Genomic DNA, 13,339 nt, shown 5'->3' with positions numbered 1-13,339 from the left:
AATGACTACTGCAGTCTCAAAATTATTCAACCCCTGAATAGAAAAACATGGACGGTTGTTCTTGTATAAGGAAAAATACCTGTGTAAGAAACCAGCCTAAGCCCAATTTCACACTAAAATGTTTTCCTCGTGTGAAGAAGACTTTGTCAGCATGAATCACCCAATATTTGTATTCTTTTTATCACTACAGTTACATCAGTTTTTCTTCTATAAAGAAAAGACTTCCGACCTGTTCCTACCTAAACAGTAAAATAGGGAAAGCACAATGAAGACAACAGAAAAGAACACCCTGCCTACAGTGAAGGATGGTGGTGGCTCGCTGATCCTCCTTTGGCACTGGAAACTTGCAGCGTGTGGAGGTGAACATGGATTTCATCAAGTATCAGGAAATCATAGAGAGGGAAACCTAATGCTTTCTGTATGGAAGCTTCTGCTTGGGCGTTATTGCACCTTACAACAGGATAATAATTCCAAGCATATATAAAAGATCCCAAAGGCTTAATTTCAGAATTCCTGTAAGATTTTGACGTTGCTATCACAGTTACCTGGCTTGAATACATTAGAAAGTCTTTGTTGGGATATGAGGAAGGCGCTTGGAGGAAATAAACCTAAAAATATTAGAGAACTAGAGGCTACTGCCCATGAAGAATTGGCTAAGATTGCTCGGGAACACTGGCAGAAGCTGGTGTCTAGCTATGCATCACTTCTGCAGCAAGTCATAATAACAGCCAAAAAGGGCTCTATTAAGTACTAAACATGCTTGTTATGGAGCAGTTGAATAATTCTAACTGTCATAGTCATTAATTGTAATTTTGTGATGGATGTGGAGGAACCACTGGTTATATTGGTCGTGTTGAGCTATTTAAATTGTTCTTGTTTCATTGGTTTATTGTTACAGCAGAAGATTGTAAATTTTAATAATAATCGTAATTTGCAATAAGGTTTGTGATTGCAACTGTAGCTTTAATCTTGCAATCAATAATTCAATAGTTGATTGATCTAATCTAAATACAACAAAATTTACATAAATATATTGTGTAATGAAAAGCTGGGAAAAGCTTGTCTTTCAGTGTGTGGGTCTTTCAAGATCTGCTTTCCAGTACATGTCAAATCCCAATACCGATGTACAGAACTACACACCATCATTTCATTCTTAAAGGGAACCTGTCACCAGTTTTGGGGCCTATAAGCTGCGGCCACCACCAGTGGGCTCTTACATAAAGCATTCTAACATGCTGTATATAAGAGCCTCGGCCGCTTTGTAGAACGTAAAAATCACTTTATAATACTTACTTAAACGGTCGGTGCGGTGGAGTTGGGTCATATGTGCGTCTCCGGTGCCTCCTTTTTCGACCATCTAGCCTGTGTACATGACGTGTCCTACGTCATACACACTCGGTGGTCCCGAGCAGGCGCACTACATTACTTTGATCTGCCCTACTCAGGGCAGATCAAAGTGCGCTGCGCAGGACCTCAATGTTGGCGAGTGTGGATGACGTAGGACGCGTCATGCACCCAGGCTTCAGGAGAAGGATGACAAAGATGGCCGAAAGAGGAGGCGCCGGCACCAGAGAATGGAGACGCCCATATGACCCAACTGCATCGCAGCGACCGTTTAGGTACTATAAAGTCATTTTTATGTTCAACATAGCGGTCTGCGCTCTTATATACAGTATGTTAGAATACTCTATATAAGAGCTCACTGGTGGTGGCCGCAGCTTATAGTCACCAAATCTGGTGACAGGTTGCCTTTAATAAATTCAGTATAGAGAACAGCAGACCACGTTTCACTGAAGGAGGCTTCCTCCCATACACATTTAGTGGTTCTCCTTTCATGTATGACTGGAAATAGTTTTTGTTTTGCTTTGGAAAGTCCTGATAAACTGATAAGTGGCTAAATAAATTGTGCATTTAATACCCAGCGCTAAAGACTTCCGATGAGTGTCCTACATAAAATATTTATACATGCGATACCTGATTTACAGACACAATATGTAGTTAATCAAGCAGTGCGGACAGCTTGGTGCTCTGGCAGGTAATTATAGCAGTCTGCTCCACCTCAGGCCATGTTTCCAGACAATGAATAATGAACTACACACCCAAATCCCGCTTGTTATTAATCATTGGCCAAAAACACACTTCTGAAACCTTAGTGCCTATTCACACATTTATGGTACTCCCAAAGGCAATCATGCCCAATCCCAGTTTCAAAGTAACTTTGTAATTTCAAGTTTATTGATTTTCATAAAACTATTAAAACATCAAGCTGTGGGTAAAAAAAAAAAAAATAAAATAAAATAATGGTGTCGCAGTTTAATTTAACACCTTAATAACTGATGAATTGCAGCTTAGGGTCTGGTACACAGACTGCTGTTATATATTGGTGCTGTAGAGAGTACGTTCCCTAGAAGTACTGATAAGGTACAACATATTGGGCATTATTCTACATAGAATCAGGGCACTGTCCAAACTCTGAAGATTTAATGTATTAGCATTACTGAAAATACCACCCGTCAGCAAGCTATAGGCAATGCTTATGGAGATCTACAATATGAAAATGGCAAGTGAATTTTATTTGCAGAGTGGGGTTGAAAAACTAATTTTATAACTAAGGGACAATAAAAACAAGCAGAAATGCTTTTCTAAAAATACATTATGAAATCTGGTGGCAACACTGAAAGGTAGTTTCCCCCGATTTATCACATCACTGATCAGACTCTTTAACCTATATTTTCCGTATTTTTCGGTTTATAACACAAACCGGATAGGAAGAAAATGTAAATAAAGAAAGAAAGAAAAAAAAAATGGGGATCTGTCTTAAAATCTGGTGATCTCTTACCGAGGGGTAGATGGCAGCGGTGGTGGAGCGGAGTCACAAGACACAGGGGCGGTGGTGGAGCAGAGTCACAAGACACAGGGGCGGTGGTGGAGCAGAGTCACAAGACGCAGGGACGGTGGTGGAGCAGATCCATGCTGTGGGCGGCGGGTGTCCCGGATAATGTGAGGTAGGAAACTTCCAAAAACTGTCGGCGGTGCGGGCTTCAAAGAATGCTGCCCGTAGTCGGCGCGTGCATAGATTGAGCAACCCCTCAATGACAGATCTCATCTGCACACACACCACCTCCTGGCACCATTTCCCTTAAGTCCTCTGCTGGGAGATTAATGACCTGGAGGCGGCGCATGCGCAGATAAGATCTGGAGCAGAGAGCTCCATTTGCACCTCCAGGCGTAATTATTTGAACCGAACACCACCGACATTTTCAGGATGCGCCAAGCACAGCTTGCCACACAGGCCCCAGCACAGCGCCTGCCTCCTGCGACCCCTCTCCAACACCTCCCGATAAGGTGCATTCGGATTGTAAGACACACCCCTCATTTTCCTCCCAAATTTTCGGGAGTAAAAGGGTCATACAATCTGAAAAATATGGTACATTTATTATAGTTTTATTGTTTAAAGGAAACTGGTTGTGTTAAAAAAAACAAAACAAAAAAAAACACTATTAATCTGCAGATTCTAAAGCAGTGTGACTGTCATGCTTCAAGCCCCACTGCTGAGAGGAAATTAACTTTATTCCTCCCGGCAGCCTCCAGCTTTCAGTCATATAGGTGTGGCGGGAGTTGTATAAGTCACCACTTAGTACATAGTGAGAGCCAACTGCAACCGCACCCCAGTACTGACTGACAGCTCTGTCTGCACTGTATCAGTACACAGCCAGCTGTCAGGCAGTACCGAGGCATGGATACAGTCAACGCTAACTATGTACTGACTGGTGATTGAAGCCACGCCAGCCGCATGTATATGACAGGAGGAATACAGTTCATATCTGTTATTTTTTTTTTTTTTTAAGAAATAAAACTTCAGGAAATATATATATTTTTTCTTTTTAAAACAATCTTACCTGTATTTCTGCAGCCATACTGTCAATTTGACTTTGTTGATTGTCGATTACCTGAAAAACAAAACAAAACAAAAAAAACCAAAAAACAATGGAATTATAATTGACACTTTTTGTAAATAATAAATATCGATAACCTTAGAAGGAAAGCTAAAGCTTACTTTTATTAAAACATTTAACTTAGGGGGGTGTCTTTAAGAATATGTTACTTTTGAAAACAGTGATATACCTGTGAACTGGTTTTGCATCCAAAAAATATTTGCTGTGCAATGTCATATTTCAGAAACTTCAAGAAAGACCTGTTTGGTCCCAGAGTCCTGTGCCTTACCTTGTTCGCACGCTCAGCCTGCTCTCGGAGCCGTTCATTTTCACTCTGTAGCTGTTTTGTATCCAACATTGGAAGTCGGACACCATCCTCCAAACATTTTTGTACTTTTTGCTGTAAGCTGTAAGAAAAAAAACAGGAAAATACGATTTATTGGGTCAAGCAGGACACAGTAAAGTCCATGCATATGAAAATCTATTAGCCTCTGAACACTGCAGTTTTTTTTTCTTTTTTCATCCTTTCCTCTAAGAGCCATTACTTTTACATTGTCATGACCCTATAGTGGTTGGAAAGTCTATTTAATGTGGGACGAGTTTTGCTTTTGCAATGACATGCATCATCTTACCATACAATGTACTGTAAAACTTGTCCAGTTATTATTATTATTATTATTATTATTATTATTATTAAGCTCCTTAGGGGCTTGGATCTTTAACACAATAAGCTGATGTTTTTATTACTAACATTGTGGCATACATGCAATGTTTTGATAACTTTTTATTGTATATTTTTGCCGATATGCAATGACCAAAAAGGCATTTATAGTGTTTAACATTGCGGGTTAAATTATTGTATCACGTGATAGATCACTTTATCAACACACCGATACAGAATATGTTTATTGTTTTTTTCATTATACATTTTTAAAGGGGGGGAGGATACAAGAGATTTTTTTTTTTTTACTCGAAACACAGAGAAAGTATAAAAACTATACACGTCTTTGTAAACTCTGCCATTCCTACCATTACTACAACATGACGACACCTTCTTTGTTTTTGGTTTATCTTGGTTGCAGCGATAAAATCCTGGAGTTGCATACTGCAAGTGACTGGTACACCCAAGCTATGGCATTAGTGGTATACAACACAAGATCACGGATAACTTTGCATATATAATAATGTGACCAATGCCCGACATATATTTTTATCAATTCAATTTATGAGTAAAACTCATGCTACATATATACAAAGTCAACACAAAAAAATGGTTGCCCCAACAAAAAAAATGAAATCCTACAATATTTCACATGCAGACAGTATGTATAGACATCATTGTAGGGTCTCACACCTGCACCTATGTCTTAAGGCATTCTTTACACCACAATATGGGAAAGTTGTGGGTGTGGGAAGGCTAATTACCCTAGAAATAGAAACATGCATTAAGATCCAATCCAGGTTAGAAGAGGCAGCAACACCGTATCTTCATTCGTGGTTTTTTATTTTACATGTGGATCGGGTACAGCATAGGGGGAGGTGAGGAGAGGCAAATGGGGTAGGACGACGGCTGGCCATTTCGCACAGTATGTGCTTCGGCAGGTCCTGTAGTGACTGACATGGGAAGCCACACCTATTAAGGAAAACGTGGATCCCACGTCGTTATGTGGATTAAAAACAGGCGTAAATACACTTTACCAGAAGCATTTAACACGAATAGAGACTTGTCAAAATTCTTCAATCTTACTGTTCTGTTCTTGATTGAAACATGCATTCACACACACATGAAAGAAACCTCCATGAGAATGCTTACCTTTGAACTGTTAAGACTAGTTCTTTTTCCCTCTGTTTCTGACACTCTGTCTGCGCTTCCTTTTCTCGGAACTGTGTTCTGGACTCGCTGGAGAGCTTTTCTAAACACTTAATGGTCTCTTTCAACTGTTTGTTTTCTTCTTCTAATACCTGTAGCTTTAAATGCATTATACAAGCCATTAAGGTACAAGTTAATTATGTCATTATGCCAATTTTAGAACGACAATGCACTCAACTGCCAATGTCAAAATTAATGCAGCTGTGTTATTTCTAAGAGACTTTCTATTTAAACGGAGTATCTCCTCCATTCTGCACTGCTCCACGGATTTGGGAACAGTTTATCGTTTTTTCTTCTGTGCTCCTTCATTCCAAACTTGTGCTCCCAGAAATAAAGTTAAATGAGTGGAAAAAAGCAAATGCCCATAGAGAACATTTGGGGTATACAGGGAGGAGGGGTGAAGTAGCATAATTTTGGAAGAAGGGGCCAAGAAGAAACAGGAAAAACTGCTTCAGAATCAGTAGAGCAGCACCAATAGGAGGTACACCATTTACTTTTGTCTAGTGAAAAGTTAAAGGGTTTTCAAATGAACAAAGTTCATTTTACTCAATAGATCTTGGAATAATAATAAGTTCCACAATTGGATATGTTATAAAAATAAATAAAAAAAAATGAAGTGTCCCTGTGGTGAGATAGTCTTATAAATGTGTACCTGCTATGTACTGTGTAATGTTCGTGTCTCCGCACAGGAACAATTTTTTTAAAACATATTCAATTGTGTAACTTATTATTACAAGACCTATTGATTAAAATTAACTTTGTTGGTGGGAAAACCCCCTTTAAAAGGTAACCTTATGTCCAGAAATACTATTTAATGGCAGATATATGGTTAGTTTGCAAGCAAGTAGCATTAAAACCATGCCTGCCTTTCTCGAGCATTGGCTACAGGGAAAAAATGAGTTTATATCCTACCTGTAGCTGCTTGCTTCCAGTTATAGGGGCAGGGAGCAATTGCATTCACTGCTCACTTTATAGGAGCTATAATCGCTCCCCTGTATTTTGTCAGCCTTCTATACAGCGTATGTTTGCAGATCAGGTAGTTAGTGAAAGTGCAGGGGAGTGATTTGAGCCGCACTCATTGTGTAGTGAGCTGTGATTGTATCTGCTCCTTGTACCACCCCTATCACTGGAAGCAGCAGCTACAGAGACGATATAACTTCATTTTCTCCCAGTAGCCACTACTCCAGTAAGGCAAGCAGGGTTATAATACCATTTACTTGCAGATATCTATAGTTAAATAGAAATTAAAGGGAACCAGTCATGTCTAGAAACGCTAACAGATGCTTCCAGCCTGCAGACATATGCCATGCTTTATCATACAAATAGAGCAGATATGTCCATCTGCAGAGGTAAATAAGAGAACGAGTTTGCAAGTAACATCTTCATGTTACTAAAAAAAAAATGTACTCATTGGTAGCCATAGATAGGTTTGACTGCTGGTTGTATGCGTTAGCTGCCCCCATTAAAATAAAAAAAATCTTTATACTCCCCTCCAGTGCCAGCGCCGCTTCAGCGGTGCCAGCACTTGCGGCATGTGGCGTTGTTACATCACGCGAGCTGCACCCAAGCACCACAGCTAAACTGTCCATGCCGGCAGACTTATGAGTAATCAACAGGAAGTGAGCATCAGCTGCGGCTGTCACTTCCACTTGATAACTTATTTGTCTGCTGCCGGGGATAGTGAAGCCAGCAGTGATTGAGTGCAGTTCGCATGAAGTAAAAAACTCATGTGAGCTCCCAGAACGCAGGTATCGACACTGCCGGAACGGCATCGACACAGGATTATTTTAATGGTGGGCAAACATGGGGAATGAGAAAGGATTATCGGAGTATTTAACAACCCCTTTAAAAGTGGGTGCTCTCAGTATCCACAATATTAACCCTTTGCAAATTGCCTGTTTAAAAGTAAACATGTCCTTAGAAAGGTGCCCCAAAAATAATGTCACCAGTATTTCACAAACTGAGCATTACAGCTCTTTGACACGTAAGCTTAACATAAACTACACCACTGAACTTTAGTCAATTTCATTTGAAAAATGAAGGGCGCACCTCTGGCATCCCCGGTACAGACAGAGCAGGCGTTCTTTATGAAGCAAGTCAGCGGTGTGACAGTAACACATACCAAGCAGGAGACTGTAATGAATAGCCACTTACCCTTTCGCTTTGCCTCTGTACATCATCAAGCGTAGGCAGGTCAGCCACGTATTTCTCCAGAGTCTCAATCCGCCTCTGCTTCTCCCGGTTAAGCTCATTTTCCTTTTGACATTTCTTCCTTAGGCTGTTAATGTATTTGTCTCGAGTTTTTATCTAAATGTAAGATGGAGAGACAATTAAATCAATTTCCATATTTACATCAAATCTAGTTACATTTAAAAGCTAATAAGCTAAAAATGAAAAGCTATGACGAGTCATGTGACTGATTAAATTAATTCAAATATATTAAATTAATAGTAAAACTAACCTTTCTTTAGCATTAAGCTCTGAAAAGATGCTGGAAACTGAACATCAACATGGGCTGACTAGGGCTTTCTATGGTTTCTTAACCCCTTCAGCCCCCGAGCACTTTCCGTTTTTGTTTTTTGCTTCCCTTCTTCTGAGAACCGTAACTTTTTTATTTTTCAATCATATAAGGGCTTGTTTTTTTGCGGGACGAGTTGTACTTTTAAATAAAACCACAAGTTTTACCATATAGTGTACTGGAAAACGGCAAAAAAATTCCAAGTGCGGAAAAATTGCAAAAAAAGTGTGATTGTACAATAGTTTTTGGGATATTTTATTCACTGTGTTCACTATATGGTAAAACTGAGGTATCTATGTGATGCCTGAGGTCAGTGCGAGTTTGTAAACACCAAACATGTATAGGTTTACTTGTATCTAAGGAGTTAAAAAAATTTCACAAGCTTGTCCAAAAAAAGTGGCGCACGTTTTGCGCCATTTTCCAAAACCCGTAGCGTTCTCATTTTTCGGGATCTGAGACTCAGTGACTGCTTATTTTTTGCATCTCGACCTGACGTTTTTAACGGTACCATTTTTGCGCAGATGCTACGCTTTGATCGCCTGTTATTGCATTTTGCGCAAAATTTGCGGCGACCAAAAAACGTAATTTTGGCGTTTGGAATTTTTTTGCCGCTACACCATTTACTGATCAGATTAATTGATTTTATATTTTGATAGATCGGGCATTTCTGAACACGGCGTTATCAAATATGTGTATATTTTTTATTTTTTTAACCCTTTAATTTTCAATGGGGTGAAAGGGGGGTAATTTGAACTTTTAGGTTTTTTTATTTTTTAAAACTTTTTTTTTTATTTTAATAGTCCCCCTAGGGGGCTATAGCAATCAGCAATCCGATCGCTCTTATTTATCTGCTGAGCACAGCTATACAGCTGTAAACAGCAGATACAGTCACTTCCTGTTGCACCCTGCTCTGAGCCGGATGAAAACGAAAGTGAAACTTCGTAGCTGCAGGCGTCATCACAAGACCCTGTGCTACGATGGCAACCTCCGAAAGTCACGTGATCATGTCACATGACTTCCGGTAGGGGCGGGGTAAGTAACTGTCATGGCGGCGAACATATACATATCGCTGCCAGATTTTGGCAGCGAAATGTAAGGAGTTAATGGCCGCGGGTGGAAGCGATTCCACCCGCGGCTAGCAGGCACACGTCAGCTGTTGAAAACAGCTGATATGTGCGCGGATCGCCGCCGCCTGCCCACGGCAGGGGGCGGGGATTAACAGCACACGATCCATGACATACCCAGTACGTCATGGGTCGTTAAGGGGTTAAAGCACCACTCCAGCAGTTTTTTTTTAAATGCACCACTGGAATGACGCTCAAAGTCCCCTGCCCCGTCTTATACTCACATTCCAGCATCTTATATGTTATCACACCACTGCTCCATCAGGCTCTTGTGATTTGTGACCTGACAGCATCTCCTGTGTTTCCTGGAGTGCCCCAGGGGTCACAACACAATACATATCTATGAGAGCCTCATTCTGGGTCTCAGAGATGCACTGAGAACTTGTGACGTAACGTCTGACACCAGATGGTGAGTATAAGATCGGGGTCAGGGAATGTTGATTTTAAGCATCACTCCAGCGGTAAGACACCCCCCACCCCCTTACTGGAGAAGAGCTCTCAGAAAACTGGGCTGTTGGCTGTTATTGAACTCCCAAAATGGCCTAGGGTCGTGTGAAAGAGATGGAAAGTAAATCCCAATGTAAAAAGATCACTCCTGGTGACTGGATCCCTTTAAAAAAGTATATTACCGTAACATGTGCCAGTATAAAGAGAAGTTAAATTGCGCCAGGGCATCCGAAAAATAATCCCCTGATCAAAAAGAGGGATAGTAATTGGCAGTAATGCTCAGGGTTATGCTCTGCCTCATATATAACAGATAGAGGAAAAAAGGAATCTTCATCCAGCGTGACATCCAAAAGTCCCAGGTATCGTAAAATTTAACTTTTATCTTCCATAAACACGAGCAAACACGTTACAAATTAGCAGTATAAATCCAGTGAGGTATAAAGGACAATGCGTTTCAGCGATTTAACGCACCTACATCATGGTCTTCATCAAGACCTTGATGAAGGCAAGATAAATCGCTGAAACGTGTTGTCTTATACCTCACTGGATTTATACTGCTAATTTGTAACGTTTTGTCTGTTTTTATGGAAGATAATAAAAGTTAAATTTTAAGATACCTGGGACTTTTGCATATTAAGGCCGCTTTACACACTACGATTTATCTGACGATATGTCATAGTCGTTAGCGACGACGTTGCGTGTGACACCTAGGAGCGACTCCGAACGATCGTAGAAATAGCGAAAATCGTTGATTGTTGACACGTCGTTCATTTTCAAAATATGGTTTGTCGTTTTGAATGCAGCAGACATATTGCTACGTTTGACACCCTACCAACAACGAACAATATCGTTAGTGCGTCCGTCATCAGCGACGTGGGCGTGTCATTACGAGCAATGCTCCACACCTTCTTCGCTATGATTGGTGTCACGCCAGGGTGTATGCTATTGACAATTATCCATTCCATGACAATTATTGTCCACATGACCGCCTTGGTCAAACAATATATCGCTGAACGATGTAGCGTCATTTCTGAGATGGGTACATGTGACCGCTACAAAACGACCCATGAGCGATCTCGGCAAAACGTAGCAACGATCTGGGCGTGTCACATCGCTAACGAGATCGCTAGTGATATCGTTGTGTGTAAAGCGGCCTTTACGCTGCATGAAAATTCCTCTTTTTCCTCTATACAATGCAGTGAGCTACCACTGAGTCCTCCATGCGGATTCCACCTAGATCAGACCGAACTCATAGAAACATTGACTGAGGTAAGCTGGCAGCGTGTTGCTTTTTCTTCATATATAACAGGTAGGAATAGACATTGGGGTACATTTTGTTGCGGAAAAGTCTTGTGCCAGAAAATCCGATTCTGGCAAAAATAACATCCTGCACATTGGACCATGGATTAAAGTTAGGTGGATCATGTGCTGTGGTGAGGTCCACAGGTTGTTCTCTTCAGTTAGGCTTCTAGGTGCAGTCTTACACAAATTATGATCAAGATTTCTTACATTCCTAATTCTAAAAATGTAACAATCCATCCCGTTCATGATTAGGCTATGTTCACTGAGAATTTTTGCAGTTTTTTTATGCAAATAATAAGCTGCATTTTACAGTAACCAGCAAAACCTACGTGATTTCTGAAATCTCATGCATGGTTTTTTGGGAAGTTTTTTAATGACTGAATTTGAGAACTGCAGCGTTTGGAAATCTTTAACATGTCACTTCTTTCGGCTTATTTACAGAATTTAAGACTAAAACACAAAATGCTGGGTGGCCATGTTTTCTATACCTGGTAGTGATCATATCATTCCCAGACTTCCTCAAATGAGATCTGCCAAAGACTTGTTGATTCTGATGTTTAGCAAAGAAGGGGCACATTAAAAAAAAGGCAAAACCCCAGAATGCTCTGTATTTACCGCACATCCTCGCACTACATTATTAAACATGAAACTAATCTCTCACACGTACGGAACCATATAAATGTTTCAGCACGGCTGATCACAACAGATGTTTTCTAGATACCCACAGTATATCACACTGCTCATCAAGCTCTAATGTCTAATAGTTATGCACAGAACGATAAGGAGAAAACAGAACATAAGGCAACATAACCTCAGCCCCAACCATAATGGAAAAAGCTGGCGCTCGTCTTCTTCCTACCAACCTACAATGGCATCAAAGCCGCGAATGCAGCCAAGGAGAGTAATCCCTGATTGGCTCTGAAGGTAATCTCGCTCCATAGATAATCAGTGGTATTCATCAGCACACTCAGAAGTCTATAGCAAGAGTTCTTTTAATCAGGATCTCAATTCAGAGCTGGCAATTTCATCGTATGATAACAGTCAGATACCTGCGGTGCTTTTCTCCCACAGTAACAGACTTATTGATTTTATTTTTACAAGACATGGGGAAAATCAAGAGCCAACGTCTTCATCAAAATGCAAGATCAGTTCATTTGCCGCTTCAGAAATGGGTGATAGAGGAGTTTAAAGGGAAGCTATCATCAGAAAATGACCTACTGTTTAAATTAGGATTTTATGCTACATGTATTTAAAAAACTGTTTACAATGATTTTTCACCTCAAAATCATAATCTTTACTAAAAAAAAAAAAAAAAAAAAAAACCCCTAAATGAGTATCCTTGCAATTTTCCCAGTGGCCACTGGGACTTTCATAGACTCATACTTTCTGTTCTTTCAGGAACAGTTTACAGCAAAGCTTTTTATCATCAGAGGCAGAACGACCCTTCTATACACAGCTAACACAAGGTTTGCCATTCATCGTAGATGATATAGATCCCCTGCCCCCCTCCTCACAGTGACCTATGAACAGACTCATCAGACACTTCAATACAAAAAAATAGGGTTAACCACTGTGGCTATGTACATGTGTTGTTTCCTAAAATGGGAAATTAAGACTGAAAAAAACAAAAAAACCTAGCAACCAGTGTAAAAATTGCAAGATTCCAAATTTTCATTGTGAATACAGACTGATACGTACTAAAATTATATATATTTAAACAAAATTGGTCATTTATGGTTTATGGTTTCACTTTAAAGGGAATGATCCCTTCCAATGTTCACTCAATACCTCCCAATGTGCCACCTCCCATCGGCCCTTCAGTTATTTTTAGATGAAGAGAGTCGGTCTCAATTACTACTAGAGTGTTATACCTTCTCCTCCATCTTCTTCAGGTCATCGCTGGGTCTGAGAGTGCCCGGTTTCAGAGTCTCACTGAGTGCTGTGATGCCCATTTCGGCAGGAGAAAGTTTTCCCTCGAGTTCACCTCTGTCCCGAAGGAGGGGATTCAATCTGTCTGAAGTGAAGTTCTGCAGAGGTTTACAGCTCTCACATGGCGAACCCTTGAGAAGGAAAGAATGACAACAAAGTAAATGGCTTCTTCTCCATATTTAGATTTCAGAAGAGACTAATAGTTGGAAAAGTC

At 40.3% G+C, this 13,339-nt stretch overlaps 1 protein-coding gene across 3 annotated transcripts in view; it reads right to left on the bottom strand.

Moving 5' to 3' along the window:
* CEP85L (centrosomal protein 85L) overlaps window positions 1-13,339 on the bottom strand; it is a 312,459-nt gene that overhangs the window by 24,653 nt on the left and 274,467 nt on the right. For all 3 annotated transcript variants that reach the window (XM_075340018.1, XM_075340016.1, XM_075340017.1), the window contains exons 6-10: window positions 13,068-13,256; window positions 7,960-8,112; window positions 5,749-5,903; window positions 4,225-4,342; window positions 3,900-3,950 (exon numbers count right to left, since the gene is read on the bottom strand). In XM_075340018.1, the coding sequence (XP_075196133.1) occupies window positions 3,900-3,950; window positions 4,225-4,342; window positions 5,749-5,903; window positions 7,960-8,112; window positions 13,068-13,256 (666 nt within the window). The remainder of the gene's footprint in view (window positions 1-3,899; window positions 3,951-4,224; window positions 4,343-5,748; window positions 5,904-7,959; window positions 8,113-13,067; window positions 13,257-13,339) is intronic.

The sequence above is a fragment of the Anomaloglossus baeobatrachus genome, chromosome 3 (assembly GCF_048569485.1).
Source record: "Anomaloglossus baeobatrachus isolate aAnoBae1 chromosome 3, aAnoBae1.hap1, whole genome shotgun sequence".
Classification (NCBI taxonomy): Eukaryota; Metazoa; Chordata; class Amphibia; order Anura; family Aromobatidae; genus Anomaloglossus; species Anomaloglossus baeobatrachus.
Note: the sequence above shows the minus strand (reverse complement) of the source record. Positions and strands in the feature narration are given on the sequence as shown.